A 14,431-nucleotide genomic window follows, 5' to 3' on the forward strand; every position below is an offset into this window, starting at 1 on the left:
TGTTTTGAATGTTCATATCAGCCAGACCTGGGGACCACGAAGAGCTAGTCAGACAGGTTTATTAATGGGGCCATATCTCCCACAGGAGAGGGAGCAATGTGGCATCTGCACCTTATCCAGGTGGTGGCTTGTAAATCTGGGGTAAGAGGGGAGGCAGGTGGGTCTGGGTGGGAGTGGGAGCTCTAGAGCAGGGAGACAGGGTGGAGCTGGGGGCGAGTGGGAGAGGCCAGGGACCTAAGGTGGGGGAAATGCTAACATCTACCACCTTGGATGTCAGGAATATTCACAAATATGTGCCAAGAACCTTCAAGACCCAGGAACAGCAGCAACAACAAAAATAATTGGGTAGCGTTTTTGATTTTTGTCCTAGAGCTTGAACTCAGGGCCTGGGTGCTTTTCCTGAGCTTGTTTGCTCTAAGCTAGTGCTCTATCACTTTGAGTCACAGTGCCACTTTCAGTCTTCCTGCCCATGCTGACTTTGAGTCATGATCCTCACATCTCAACCTCCTTAGTAGCTAGGATTACAGGTGTGAGCCACCAGTACCTGGCAGAATTTGGTAGGAGTAGGGAAACATATTCTGACAGTTCCATGAAGGTATTTATTAAAGCATCTTGAAGTGTTCCATTAGCAAACACTGGAAGGAATCTTCCCTTGGATCGATTTCCTGAGCTCAATGCCAGCCTTTGGCATCCCATATCCAATGGATTGCATGATTTATAAGTAAATCCTCATAGCTCTACTTCAGGAACACACTTCTTCTCACTGCATTCTCTAAAGGCATGTGTGTAAATTAAGAGTCCCAAAACAGATCTCATGGCAGACAGGAGCTTCTGGATATCAGACAGTAAGCTAATATTGCAGGCTGATCAATCTCAGCAAAAAGCCAGGCTGGAGGCACAACTTAATGGTAGACTGTAAACTCTACCACTTAAAATCTGGCAAAAGGATACAGTAAAAACTGCATGTGGAGATGCATGCCTGTTTTCCCAGCACTGGAAAGTGTGAGCCAGGAAGGGGCCAATCTGGTTACATTGTTTTTGAGACCCCTCCTTCCCACCCCAAAATAAATTAGTTAAGGAGAATGCACCAGTAGAGGCAAAACTCAACCACTAGGACATATTCCCAGCCATTGCACCAGTAGATTATAAAACTAGAATCTTTGCATAATCTTTCCCAATGTAATTATTTTCATGCAAAAAAAATTGAGGTTGATGTTCCAGAAAAAAACATCTGAAAGACATTGTTTTCACATTATCTCATTTCTGTTATTCCTGAGAATTCCAGATCAACCCTTGGCAAGTCAGAAATTCTTTGACTGCAGTATGATTCTGTCTGTACAGAACACACAATGACATTCACTTACTGAAGCAAACTGGAAGGTCCTCACCGTTTCCTAGACTTACTTGTATTGCTGTAAGATTTGCTCTGAAATTGCTCATATGTTGTTGTCTAGCCTATTTCCTGACTAAACTTTGTTATTTTGTCATACTCCAGCCTTTTGTCAGCTGCTGCAGTATTTGCTCTGGGGAGCCTCAGTCACTCTTCTGTTGTAAGTAGCATCTCTCTTTGTTCTGGAATTCTCTAATTCCTTATCTCCTGACCCAACCTTTCATTTATATTTTGGCTCCATATATATCAGAACTTCGGATTTTTCGTTTCTTTTTGCTTTTTCTAAGATTGGCCAAATTTTGGTAAAATAACCACTATTTTAGGGAGAATTGTGTATAATCACTACAGGACCTTCAGATAAACTTCAGCATCCATATGAACAAAGGTTCAGGGAATTCATGTGACTGTTCTCAGTTTCAAAGCTAACCAACCAAAACCAAAACCAAATCCAAACGTATCAGGCCAACAACAAAATTCACTAGACTTAGCCCACAGGACAGGATCACACTCTTGAAAAAAATAGATCAGTATTTAGGAGCTAGCCACTTCCTTTCAGATTTGAGAATGGGACTGGAGAGATTCTCCATTTTTTGAGGCCAAATCACTTTGTTAAACCTTGGTGTTGGGAGCAGGGGACTGGTTGCTCTCACCTGTAATGCTAACTACTCAGGAGACTGAGCTCTGAGGAATGCAGTTCAAAGCCAACCTGGACAGGAAAGTCCATGAGGCTCCAACCACCAAGAAAGACACAACAGGAGCTCTGGCTCAACTGGTAGAGCTTCAGGCTTCAGGAAAAAAGCAAAGGGATAACCCTTAGGCCTGAGTTCAAGCCTCAGGACTGGCACAAAACAAACAAACAAAATGAGTAGGAAGTGGATGAAAAGGCACTGAAAACAATAAGCTCTTAGGTCTTTGACAGGGCAGTATCTTCCCAGCCTTATGCTTTGGAAGCCCTCGAATCTGAACTCAATTTGCATTTTTGAGCTAGCTTTGCATTTAGGTGAAGAATCATCCCCTAAGGCAGACAGGCAGAACAAATCTCTTTTATTAATAGATTGCAAATGTAGCCAGTGATTTCAAAGGAGAAAAATCTGTTAGCTTTGCTCCAGTTCCTAATCTGTGTCACATGCTTGCTTAAAGCAGCCCCCTGCGTTCTCCCCATCTCGCTTCTTGTGGGTTTGGGCCATTTCTGAGGAACCAGGGGCATCTCGTTCATTCACTCACTGGCTGTGTTGCCTGTGCACCTGCCTCAGCTCCAGTCGGCTTCTATCATTGTAAATAGCAGGCTCAGCCTTTCTTAATTTCAGGATCAGGCTTAGGGTCCCTCGGAGAAGGACAGGGTTTTGTGTGCACTCTGACATGGGCAGTGAGTTTGGACTGAGGGCTCTCCCCAGTGTGTACCTGCTGGTGGCCGACCAGCTGTGTCTTCAAGCGAAAAGCCTTGTTGCACTTGGGACACTGGAAAGGCTTCTCGCCGATGTGAGTCCTGATGTGTTCCACCAGCGTGAAGCGCTTGGCGAAGCCCTTGCCGCACTTGCAGGAGAACGGCATCTCCCGTCCGTGCAGCAGCTGGTATGTCTTCATGTCAGCCTGGCCTCGAAGCTCTTCCTGCAGATGGAACACTGCACATGCCTCTCGCGCTGTGCCGACCTAGGTGCCTGGTGAGGTGGGCCTGCCGTGTGAAGCTCTTGCTGCACTGGCTGCAGGGGAAGGGCTTCTGGGCGCTGTGTGTGAGGTGGTGCGCCCGCAGGGAGTCCTTGTGGTGGAAGCTCTTGGGGCACTTGGGGCACTGGAAGGGCTTCTCCCCGCTGTGTAGGGGCAGGTGGTCCCTCAGGATGTACTTGAAGCAGAAGCTCATGGGGCACTTGGGGCACTGGAAGGGCTTCTGGGCGCTGTGTGTGTGCTGGTGCTTCCGCAGTACGTCTTTTTGGCGGAAGCTCTTGGGGCATTGCGGGCACTGGAAGGGCTTCTGGGTACTGTGCATGTGCTGGTGCTTCCGCAGTACGCCTTTTTGGCGGAAGCTCTTGGGGCATTGCGGGCACTGGAAGGGCTTCTGGGTGCTGTGGGTGAGCTCGTGCTCTCGCAGGGTGCCCTTGCGGTGGAAGCTCTTGGGGCACTGTGGGCACTGGAAGGGCTTCTGGGTGTTGTGGGTGAGCTCGTGATTTCGTAGGGTGCCCTTGAGGCGGAAGCTCTTGGGGCACTGTGGGCACTGGAAGGGCTTCTGGGCGCTGTGGGTGAGCTGGTGATTCTGCAGGGTGCCCTTGCGGCAGAAGCTCTTAGGGCACTTGGGGCACTGGAAGGGCTTCTCCCCGCTGTGTAGGCGCAGGTGCTCGGTCAGCAAGGCCCTCTTGATGAAGCTCTTGCTGCATTGTCCACAGGGGAAGGGCTTCTGGGTACTGTGGGTGAGCTGGTGCTGCCGCAGGGTGCCCTTGCGGCGGAAGCTCATGGGGCACTGTGGGCACTGGAAGGGCTTCTGGGTGCTGTGGGTGAGCTCGTGATCTCGCAGGGTGCACTTGCGGCGGAAGCTCGTGGAGCACTGCGGGCACTGGAAGGGCTTCTGGGTGCTGTGGGTGAGCTCGTGATCTCGCAGGGTGCCCTTGTGGCGGAAGCTCTTGGGGCACTGTGGGCACTGGAAGGGCTTCTGGGCACTGTGGGTGAGCTGGTGCTGCCGCAGGGAGCCCTTGAGGCGGAAGCTCTTGGGGCACTGCAGGCACTGGAAGGGCTTCTGGGCGCTGTGGGTGAGCTGGTGCTCCTCTAGAGTGCCCTTGCGGCAGAAGCTCTTAGGGCACTTGGGGCACTGGAAGGGCCTCTCCCCGCTGTGTAGGCGCAGGTGCTCGGTCAGCAAGGCCCGCTTGATGAAGCTCTTGCCGCACTGTCCACAGGGGAAGGGCTTCTGGGTGCTGTGGGTGAGCTGGTGCTGCCGCAAGGCGCCCTTGCGGCGGAAGCTCGTGGGGCACTGCGGGCACTGGAAGGGCTTCTGGGTGCTGTGGGTGAGCTGGTGATCTCGCAGGGTGCCCTTGCGGCGGAAGCTCGTGGGGCACTGCGGGCACTGGAAGGGCTTCTGGGCGCTGTGGGTGAGCTTGTGCTGCCGCAGGGATCCCTTGAGGCGGAAGCTCTTGGGGCACTGTGGGCACTGGAAGGGCTTCTGGGCGCTGTGCGTGAGCTGGTGATTCTGCAGGGTGCCCTTGCGGCAGAAGCTCTTAGGGCACTTGGGGCACTGGAAGGGCCTCTCCCCGCTGTGCAGGCGCTGGTGCTCCTGGAGCCGGCACCGATGGGGGAAGGCGAGGCTGCACTCGCTGCAGGGGAAGCGCCTGGGGTCTCTGTGCTTGCGCTGGTGGACGTGCACCTGGATCCGCAGGCTGAATCGCGCTTCACACTGGGCACAGTGGAAGGGCAGCGGGTCTTTGGACTGCTGCCCGGTGTGCCCCAAGTGCGTGCTGCACGTGCTGAAGGAGACATTCCTTGGCTCCCCTATCGAGGGGGCCCTGGCCAGGTCGGCTTGGCTGGCGGGTGTCCTCCCAGCCCAACTTGCAAGGTCCTTGGAGTGCCCCTCTGGGTGCATCCCTAAATGGTTTTTCTTGGCAAAGCTCTCTCCACAGGCCGGGCGAGGAAGCGAAGGACCCTGCCAAGAGAGGAGGCCCATGGCTCTGTCACTTGGAATTCCCCCTTCTGCTACAGACACCCTAGAGCCATGGGCTGCTGCACTTGGAGCCAGGGTGTCAGGTCTCTGTGGGGTCACGAGGCTGAGGCCTTGCTCAGGCCTGAAGGAAACATCTTCCCTTCCTCCTAATAAGTGTCCAGAGGAGCCGTGGCCCTGCAAAGGATCTAATGGAAAATGACATTTAGTCTCTCCGGATTTAGAGAATACTTTGAGCTTGCTGGCTTCTTGAAATCAAAAGTAAGCCATTTATCTCCCAGTTTATGACCTGACTAAAGGTAGCACATAGACTACCCCATCTTAGGTACACACACATTTACTGTCCCAAGGTATGGTGAGCATAAGGTTCTAACACAACACTCCTAACTACAACAGCTATATGTCATCTGTGTATTTTTCTTTCCCTAAGACAAGACTGCCAGAACTGGCTTTATTCTATTCCTAGAATCCAGGGAAAGGGGAGCCATTTCATCACAAAGGTAAAAATGAACTATCTTTTGATCTTTTAAATCTCCTACAACAAAATGACTGCTATTAGCAAGCTCGTACTGTGCCAGGATCACTTAACACTGTATTAATTACTTCCATTAGCTTCATCTAATACCTCGGGATGTGAAATATTAACAGGTTCTATCATCAGCCCAAGCTTACTCAGAAAAACGAAGCTCAGACTCTAGCTCCAGATCCCACACACCCAAGCACTATGTTTTACTGCCTTTCTCTACAATATACAAGATATCTTGCCTCAGGACAGCCAAACAGGAAGACCAGATTATAGAAGGAAAACTAAGAAAGCTGAACATGCTATCTTAACATCAGGACCCTGGTTTCTTAGTACTCACCACCCAACAGCTGTTGCTCTGTCACTGGACCAAAATGTGCCTCAGCAGAGGAATCTTTCAAATTTTCTAGCTTCTGGGATTCTTTCCAGCTCCCAAAGGGCTCTCTCCCATGTTCAATCCAGAGTATTAGCTCCGGTTTAGAAAGATCACCATCTGCACAGAGAAGTCAGACAGGGGAGCTTAGCCTCTTTGAGCACTACATTTATTTTTTTTTTTTATTTTTATTTTTTTGGCCAGTCCTGGGCCTTGGACTCCGGGCCTGAGCACTGTCCCTGGCTTCTTCCAGCTCAAGGCTAGCACTCTGCCACTTGAGCCACAGCGCCGCTTCTGGCCGTTTTCTGTATATGTGGTGCTGGGGAATCGAACCTAGGGCCTCGTGTATCCGAGGCAGGCACTCTTGCCACTAGGCTATATCCCCAGCCCCATGAGCACTACATTTAGATACACTGAGTTGTCTGAAATGTTTCTGGGTTCAAGTCCAAGGACTGGCACACATACATTTTTTTTTTCTTGTTGGACAGTGCTATTCCTGAGCTACTCAGGAGGCTGATCTGATTCCATTTTGAAGCCAGTTAAGTAAAAAAGGTCAGAGACTGTATTTCCCAAGTAACCACCAAAAAGCAGACTATAATGTGAAAAGTCCTTGTGAGTTAGAATTTTGAGAAATTGCACTATCAAGTGCCAGCCATCTCCCAGGATCCACACCTTCCTGAAGTGTAAGGCTTCTTACCTAGTGAGACGAGAGTCTCGTAATTGGTTCTCATGACATGCTTGTAGAGCTTCTTCTGCCATGTCTGCAGAAGCTGCCATTCCCGCTTTGAGAAATAAATGGCTATGTCCTCAAAAGTCAGCGGTAACTGCAATATCAGACACAATGTAGACACAGTTAAGATCGCACCAATCACCTCCTATCTCCCCCTCATCAACTGACTTTTCTTTAGTGTTTTGCCAATTTGTTTGCCAATCCTGGGGTTTGAACTCAGGGGCCTGGGGTCTATCCTTGGTCCTCTCTGTGCTCAAAGATAGTGCTCTACCACAGCACCACCTCTGGCTTCTCCTGTGTGTCTGATACTGAGGAATTGAACCCAGGGCTTCATGCATGCAAACAAGCACTCTACCACTAAGCCACATTCTCAGCCCTATTTTATTTAATTAATTAATCTATTTATTTATTTTTGTTGGCCATGAAGCTTGAACTCTGGCCTTGGGGACTGTCCCTGAGTTTTTGCATTCAAGGCTAACACTACACCACTTTGAGCCACCACACAACCTCCAGTTTTCTAGTGCTATTTGGAGATAAAGAGTTCCACTAACTTTTCCACCTGGGCTGGTTTCAAACAACAATCTCCACAAGTCAGCCTCCTTCCTCTTCTTCTTTTTTCCAGTCCTGGGGTTTGAAGTCAGGGACTTAGTACTGACTCTGACTTCTTTTTGCTCAAGGCTACCACTTGGCCACTTGAGCTACAGCACCACTTCTGGCCTTTTCTATATATGTGGTGCTGAGGAATCAAACCCAGCGTTCTATGTATAGGAGTCAAGCACTCTTGCCACTAGGCCATATTCCCAAGTCCATCTTGAGGATTCTAGTTCAACAGTGAGGGAAAGAAAATTCCACGAAACTCTTACACCAGTTAACCACCACAAAGCCAGAAGTGGAGCTTTGGCTTACTTGGTAGAGCAACAGCCTTAAGCAATAAAAATCTGAGGGACAGTGTCCAGGCCCTGGGTCCAAGCCCCAGGATTAGCATTTTTGAAAAAACAATCTTAACATTGTTCTATGGTAAAATATCCGAGAAGGCACATTTGGAAGGATGGAAACTTGGAGTCTTTAATAGAGCATTAGCAGTCTGCAGGCAGCCAGTGGTTACAAAGCCTTGCGGCCCACTAATACCCTTAACACTGTCAGGAAACAGGCCAGAGAGCAAAAATAGAACAAAAGCCATACTAACAAACCAATCTAGCTTCAATGGAGAGCTGACTGCGACCATGGTGACCAGAAAAGACACAGAACACAGGCCGTGAATATGGAGACATGGCATGGCATCCTTCTGCCTGAGCTGATCTGACCCTAAGGAGGTCAAGTCAAGAAACAGGGTCACAGGAAGCTCCCAGTCCTGGGCACCTAGAGGCCAAGATCCCACCCCGATCTAGGGATTGGGGAGCACCCAGCACCTGGGGACCAGAGTGCCCTTCCTTTAGGACTCCAGGCATGTCCAGCAAGACAAGATGCCGGACAAGGCAACCTGCCTTGGGACTAGTGATGTCACTGTCAGATCTGACCTCCACACCACAAAATAAATGATTACACATAATGTATGTCAGGAAATCGTCACTCGGTTTCACCAAATAACGAATCTGCATGTCATCCACGCGGGTGTTGCTCTCTGCTTCAACCGTGCCACACAATCCCCCCCGCGACTATCCGGGCCGGCCACACTCAGCCACATGACCCACGCCAAGACAACATCCCAAGACGGCACCACACTGGTTCTCAGCCCAGTGGGACCTCTGACCTCCGGGTCCCGGGGCGAAGCGGGGACCCCGAGGCTTAGCGCAGACCTGCTCGGTCCCGCCAGGACCTGCGAGCTCTCCTCCCCCGTGAGGTTTCTAGCTGTGCTCAGCTGTGGCGGGGGCCCGCTCCTCCCAGGGTTGAACCCCGAACCTACGGGCCCTACACCTGCGGGACCTAGAACACCGCGTCCTGAGGACCCCGGAACCTGGTATCCGCAAAGGCAGCCCCTCACCAGAGTCAGCTCCGCCATGGTCAGCGTGTGCCACGGTCGGCACCGCAGGATCCCCAGGTGAAGCCGGGTAGCGCGGGCTCTGCACTAGCACGGCCCGGGGCATGCTGGGAGGCGGCGGCCCGGGCGATATCGCCCCCTGCCGGCGGGAGGTGTGGGCTCTGCCCCAAGTCCACCTCGCGGCGGACCGCTCCGCCCCGGCCGCACCTGGGAGGGATCAGGTTGCTGGGTCTCCTGAGGAGGGCGGCAGTCACACATAAAAAGGCTGCCTGACCCTGGACCTCCATAATACGGAGAGGCTCTCCTCAGGACGACACCGGGTTTGCCGGGCCCTTCTCCCCCGCCGTTCATTCCTTCTCCCGGGGTGCATGAGTAAACAGACCCACGTGACCTGCCTCGGTGCCCAGACGCCAAATACCGACTGCGAGATGAGCGCGTTCGCGCATGCGCGTCTTGAGAGGCGGCGAGCTGAAGGGAGGCGCCGCCCGGGGGCGCTCTGGCGGGGTGGGCGCGCTTGGAGCGGCGGCGCGTCTAGGCCGTGCACTCGCTGCCTGCCGTGCGCCAGCTGGGGAGCCGCCGCAGCCTGCGTGGAGTTGACTGCTCGGGACCCAGCCCCGCCGCGAGCCCGCGCCCCCGATACCTGGCTCCCTTGCGGGCCTCGTCGGTGTGAGGAAGGCAGGGCGGGGCCGCGAAGCCTGCGGAGTCCACCGGGTGTCGGCGAAGACTCCCGGGACCGGGCCGGGAAGCGCTGCTGGGCCATGGCGAGGCGGCCGCAGCTCCGGAAAGAGCGGCGCGCGAGGGTTGCGGGGTCCCAGGGTCCCCAAAACCCTGGACGAGGGAGGGCGATGAGATTGGGGTCCGGCGCCCGGCTCGTGCACGGGCCAAGTCTTCCAAGCCCAGCCGAGCCCTGTCGCCACCGCGCCCCGAGTCTCCCCCCACCCCGCAGCATCCGGGGCCTCCAGTGTGGGGCGCGGGCCCCCCGGTGCGCAGTCCCCCAGCTCCGCGCTTCTGGGGTGACCCCCGCCCAGGTGGGCTGCCCACCCGGAGGCGCCGCCCGGTCTCGCCTCGCTTTACACTCCGGAACCGGGAAGCGGGCACGGACCGGGTGGTTGACTTCGCTGTTCGCCCTCCCCGCCGCCGGAGCTACGGCCACCGCCCCCACACCTGCAGGCACCGCACGGCGGCGGTGGGGAGCCAGCGGGGCCCCGGGGCGCGCGTGACGCGAGGGGTCCCGCGGAACCTCCGCTGGAGGAAGGGCGGCAGCCGGGGGCAGCGAGGCTCAGCTGCGCGGGTGCTTGTTTACTGCGGGGCCCTGCCATGCACCCGTTGCCAGGGCCACGAGGCAAACGGACCGGGCCCGCACCCGGGACCCGCACCCGTGCCGTGGAGACGGAATGGTCAGTCTCACTTGGAAGCATCTTCTCTCAAGGGGATATGGGTCAGAAGGTCAGGAGCCAAAACTGGTCCAGTGCGCCATGGAGGAAGGAGAGAGAGCGTAGTTTCAGGGTTGGCCTTGGAGCCCAGGAGAATGACACTCTTTCTCCCCCCACTCCTTTTGTCCCTACTCAGAAAATAAAATTAAATTAGGCTGGTAGAGCCCTTGATGAGTTGTATAGAAATAGGCTGAAAGTGACACATTAAACTTTGACTTCCATCCAGGCACCAGCGTTGCTCTTCTGTGATCCTAACAACCCAGGAGGCTGAGCTCTCAGGATCCTAGTCTCTCTATCTCTTCTGTGATCCTAACAACTCAGGAGGCTGAGCTCTCAGGATCCTAGTCTCTCTATCTCTTAGCCACTGAGAAGCCCCATGGGAAGCTGTAGCTCAGGTGGGAGGGTGGTAGCCTTGGGGTGGGGGAGGACAAATGGACAGCACCTAGGCCTGAGTTCAAGTCCCAGTACTGGCATTAAAAACAACAAACAGCGAAAAGAAAAGCTTTAAATGCCCTAAATCATATTTAAAAAGTAAAAAGGACAGCGTGATTGATATTTGCCTGTAATCCTTCAGGGGAATCATGAGTCCTAGGCTAGCCCAGGGCCAGCGAGCTCCTGCAGCTCAAATAAAGAAGATTAATTGTGTTTTTAAAACAATGTGCAAAAAATATTATTTGCTTAATTTTTTGGGTTTCAGTTGTGTGGGGATTGAACTCTGGGCCTGGGCTCTATCCCTGATCTCTTTAAGCTCAAGGCTAGCCCTCTACCATTTGTGCTACTTCCAGTTTTCTGGTGGTTAATTGGAGATTAGAGTCTCATGGACTTTGCTACCTGGGCTGGCTTTCTTTTTTCTTTTTTTTGCCACTCCTGGGCCTAGGACCCAGGGCCTGAGCACTGTCCCTGGCTTCTTTTTGCTCAAGGCTAGCACTCTGCCACTTGAGCCACAGTGCCACTTCTGTCCTTTTTGTATATATATGGTGCTGGGGAATCGAACCCAGGGCTTCATGAATACAAGGCAAGCCCTCTTGCCACTAGGCCATATTCCCAGCCCTTCCTGGATTGGCTTTGAACTGAGAGCCTCAGATCTCAGGCTCCTGAGCTACTAGGATTGCAGGCATTAATGAGCAAGGTGCTAGTGACTCATGCTTATAATCTTAACTACTCAGGAGGCTGAGATCTGTGGATTGAAGTTGGAAGCAAAAGGCAGCAAAAAAAAATTGTACAAACACACACAGAGAGACAGACACACACACAGACACACGCCAATCCTAGGGACTAGATTCAGGGCCTGAACACTGTCCCTGGCTTCCTTTTGCTCCAGGCTAGCACTTTACCACTTGAGCATCCACTAAGGATCTTTTCCTGAGTATGTGGTGCTGAGGGATCAAACCCAGGGCATCGTGCACTCTACCCCTGGCCACATTCTCAGCCCCAGAGGGGAAAGTGTGACATTGAGTTTAATACAGTTATATATCTCATGTTGACTGTATTGTTTTCTTCCTCTTTTGTTGTTGTTGTTGATCATGGGTCTTGAACTCTGGGCCTGGGTGCTATCTCTGAGCTCTTCAGCTCAAGGCTAGTTAGTGCTCTATTTGAGCTACAGTGGCACTTTCCAAATAAAGAAGATTAATTGTGTTTTTAAAACAATGTGCAAAAAATATTATTTGCTTAATTGGGGGGGGGGGAGGTGTCAGTTGTGTGAGGCTTGAACTCTGGGCCTGGGCGCTATCCCTGAACTCTTTAGCTGAAGGCTAGCACTCTACCACTTAGTGCTACTTCCAGTTTTCTGGTGGTTAATTGGAGATTAGAGTCTCATGGACTTTGTTACCTGGTCTGGCTTTCTTTTTTTTTTTTTTCCACTCCTGGACCTTGGACCCAAGGCCTGAGCACTGTCCCTGAGCACTGTCCCTGGTTTCTTTTTCCTCAAGGCTAGCACTCTGCCACTTGAGCCACAGTGCCACTTCTGGCCTTTTTGTATTTATGTGGTGCTGGGGAATCAAACCCATGGCTTTATGTATACAAGACAAGCACTCTTGCCACTAGGCCATATTCCCAGTCCTTCCAGGATTGGCTTTAAACTGAGAGCCACAGATCTCAGCCTCTTGAGCAACTAGGATTGCAGACATTAATGAGCAAGATGCTGGTGACTCATAATCTGAGATCTGTGGATTGAAGTTGGAAAACCTGCAAAAAAAATTACACACACACACACACACACACACACACCAGTCCTAAGGACTAGACTCAGGGCCTGAGCACTATCCCTGGCTTCTTTTTGTTCAAGGCTAGCACTTTACCACTTGAGCATCCGCTAAGGAATTTTTCCAGACTGTGTGGTGCTGAGGAATCAAACCCAGGGCTTCATGCACTCTACCACTAGGCCACATTCCCAGCCCCAGATGAGAGGGAGAGGGAAAAGTGTGATATTGGGTTTAATACAGTTACATATCTCTTGTTGACTGTATTGTTTTATTCCTCTTTTGTTGTTGTTTGTCATGGGCCTTGAACTCTGGGCCTGGTGCTGTCTCTGAGCTCTTCAGCTCAAGGCTAGTTAGTGCTCTACTTGAGCTACAGTGGCACTTCCCAAATTGTTTTTTAGTAAACCATTCCAAGAAACTTTCAGCTCCCATTAACCAACAAAAAGAAGTCCAAGTGTACTCAAGTAATAGAGTTCCAACCTGGAGAGAAATAGTTAAGTAAGTCCACAAAACCTTGAATTCAAGCCCCAGTAGGGGGTGGGGGTAGTGGGTTTATGCACAGATTCTGCATTCCAAGTGCTCAGTGACCACCTGGACCTAGTGCCTGTGGTTGTAAATGGGGGACATCTCTCTTATGGAGGATTGGGAGTTGATGGCTGTGTGGGTAGCATACATCTGCAATTCTAGGACTTTGGAGGAGGCGGTCAGCCTGGCCTACACAGTAAGACCCTGTCTCAAAAAGACTTGGAAATAAAAGAGTGAAAGAGGTTGGTATTCTGAACATACATAGAAATTGGCTTTAGATAGGATAAATTACCCCCCGCCCTTTTTGGGAAAGAAAGACAGCATGTATTGATAAGTTTCAAGTGGGAAAATATATAGAGTCTGGATTATTTTTTTCCCTACAAAGTAGGAGGCCAGTTCACCTGGCCATGAGGGGCCACGTGGACTGGAGTTAAATGGGCTGTGCTTACTGACTCAGTAAAGGAAGCATCTCCATTTTCCTGCCTGACTTCCGGAGTCAAAGTCAATTTTAACTAGGTCTCTCAATGATTCTTACATACATTAGCTTGAGGGTGTGTAGCCACTGTTTGGAATGGGGAAAGCCACCTGCAGGCCCCCAGACCATGTGACAGATTGTGGGAAAGAAGGGAGGCTATGGCCAGTGTGGTCATCTTTCTTGACTCCTATGTGCGATAGGAATTCCTGGTATACCAGCTGTTTGTTTCAAAGTATGCACAATACTAAAGCATACTGTTATTTTCTTGGAAAGATCTATTTCACAAATCATTTATTGTAGACTAAAATTAACCAGCCTCAAAATTTCCATTGTTAATTCTAATATGCCCTTTTGAGTGGCAGTCTAAGATCAAGCAAGTTTGTTTTGCCTTTGGATTTAGAACCCTCCAATATTGACAGTATTTGAGAGTGTTTGATATGTTCTCTGTAGACTCAGCATCCTCAGCTTGTTCTGTTATTACTGAATGGTATGGTTGTGGTACACTGGGTGGGGGATGGGTCAGAGCATTCATCTATAAGGGATTTGTCAGAGGGTTCTCATACAGTGAAACTTGTAAAGAAGCCTTGTGCACCTTTGCCTTTTCCAGAGAGAGGAAGCAACAGCAACCTAAGCCCGTGAGCCTCAGAGCAGAGGAAACATGCCAGAATTCATGCTGGATATCTATTTTCAAGAATCCATCAGTTCATTTCTCTGCCCCTTGGCTAAGATCAAGTGTAAATGGATTGGAGAGAAGTCCTCATCGAGCAACTAATATTTAAGCTGAACATAACTTCTGGGTAGGGTCCAATTTTGAGATCTTAGGACAGCTTTCTAGGTAGAACCAAATAGCTAGTGCCAGGTCCCTGAGCCACAGCACATTTGTGACACAAGGGAAGGAAAAAGGCTTTAGCTGGTACAAGTGCTTGAAGAGGAACATAATTGGAGAAAAGGGTAGAAGATCAACATTCAGTAGTACACCAGTGTCACCTGGCTGGGTGTGATGGCATGATTAATCTCAGCCTTTGAAAGGCTGAGGCAGGAAAATCTGGGTTTCAAAACCTGACTGGTCTACCTAATGAGCCCATCCTAAAAAAACAAAAAACAGAAAACAACAACAACAAAAACCCTCCCCTGGTAGGATTCTACTTAGTTGTTGTTACTAGAGACAC

General features: G+C 51.1%; 2 protein-coding genes across 3 annotated transcripts in view; one reads left to right on the forward strand and one right to left on the reverse strand.

Moving 5' to 3' along the window:
- Nucleotides 1-2,417: 2,417 nt before the first annotated feature.
- Nucleotides 2,418-14,431, reverse strand: part of LOC125347282 (oocyte zinc finger protein XlCOF6-like) — a 320,913-nt gene continuing 308,899 nt past the window's right edge. Inside the window, exons 1-4 of one of the 2 annotated variants that reach the window (XM_048340428.1) lie at nucleotides 8,635-8,683; nucleotides 6,621-6,747; nucleotides 5,891-6,043; nucleotides 2,418-5,215 (exon numbers count right to left, since the gene is read on the reverse strand). In XM_048340428.1, coding sequence (XP_048196385.1) covers nucleotides 2,976-5,215; nucleotides 5,891-6,043; nucleotides 6,621-6,747; nucleotides 8,635-8,652 — 2,538 coding nt within the window. In that variant the 5' untranslated portion in view covers nucleotides 8,653-8,683 and the 3' untranslated portion in view covers nucleotides 2,418-2,975. Of the gene's footprint in view, nucleotides 5,216-5,890; nucleotides 6,044-6,620; nucleotides 6,748-8,634; nucleotides 8,684-14,431 lie in introns of those variants that run through there. The other variant, XM_048340427.1, reaches the window with a different exon arrangement.
- The window catches only part of Znf398 (zinc finger protein 398), a 390,977-nt gene continuing 385,840 nt past the window's right edge, over nucleotides 9,295-14,431 (forward strand). The window contains exon 1 of the mRNA XM_048340437.1: nucleotides 9,295-9,383. The gene's annotated coding sequence lies outside the window, so the exon portion shown is untranslated. The remainder of the gene's footprint in view (nucleotides 9,384-14,431) is intronic.

This window comes from Perognathus longimembris, chromosome 2 (assembly GCF_023159225.1).
Source record: "Perognathus longimembris pacificus isolate PPM17 chromosome 2, ASM2315922v1, whole genome shotgun sequence".
Lineage (NCBI taxonomy): Eukaryota > Metazoa > Chordata > Mammalia > Rodentia > Heteromyidae > Perognathus > Perognathus longimembris.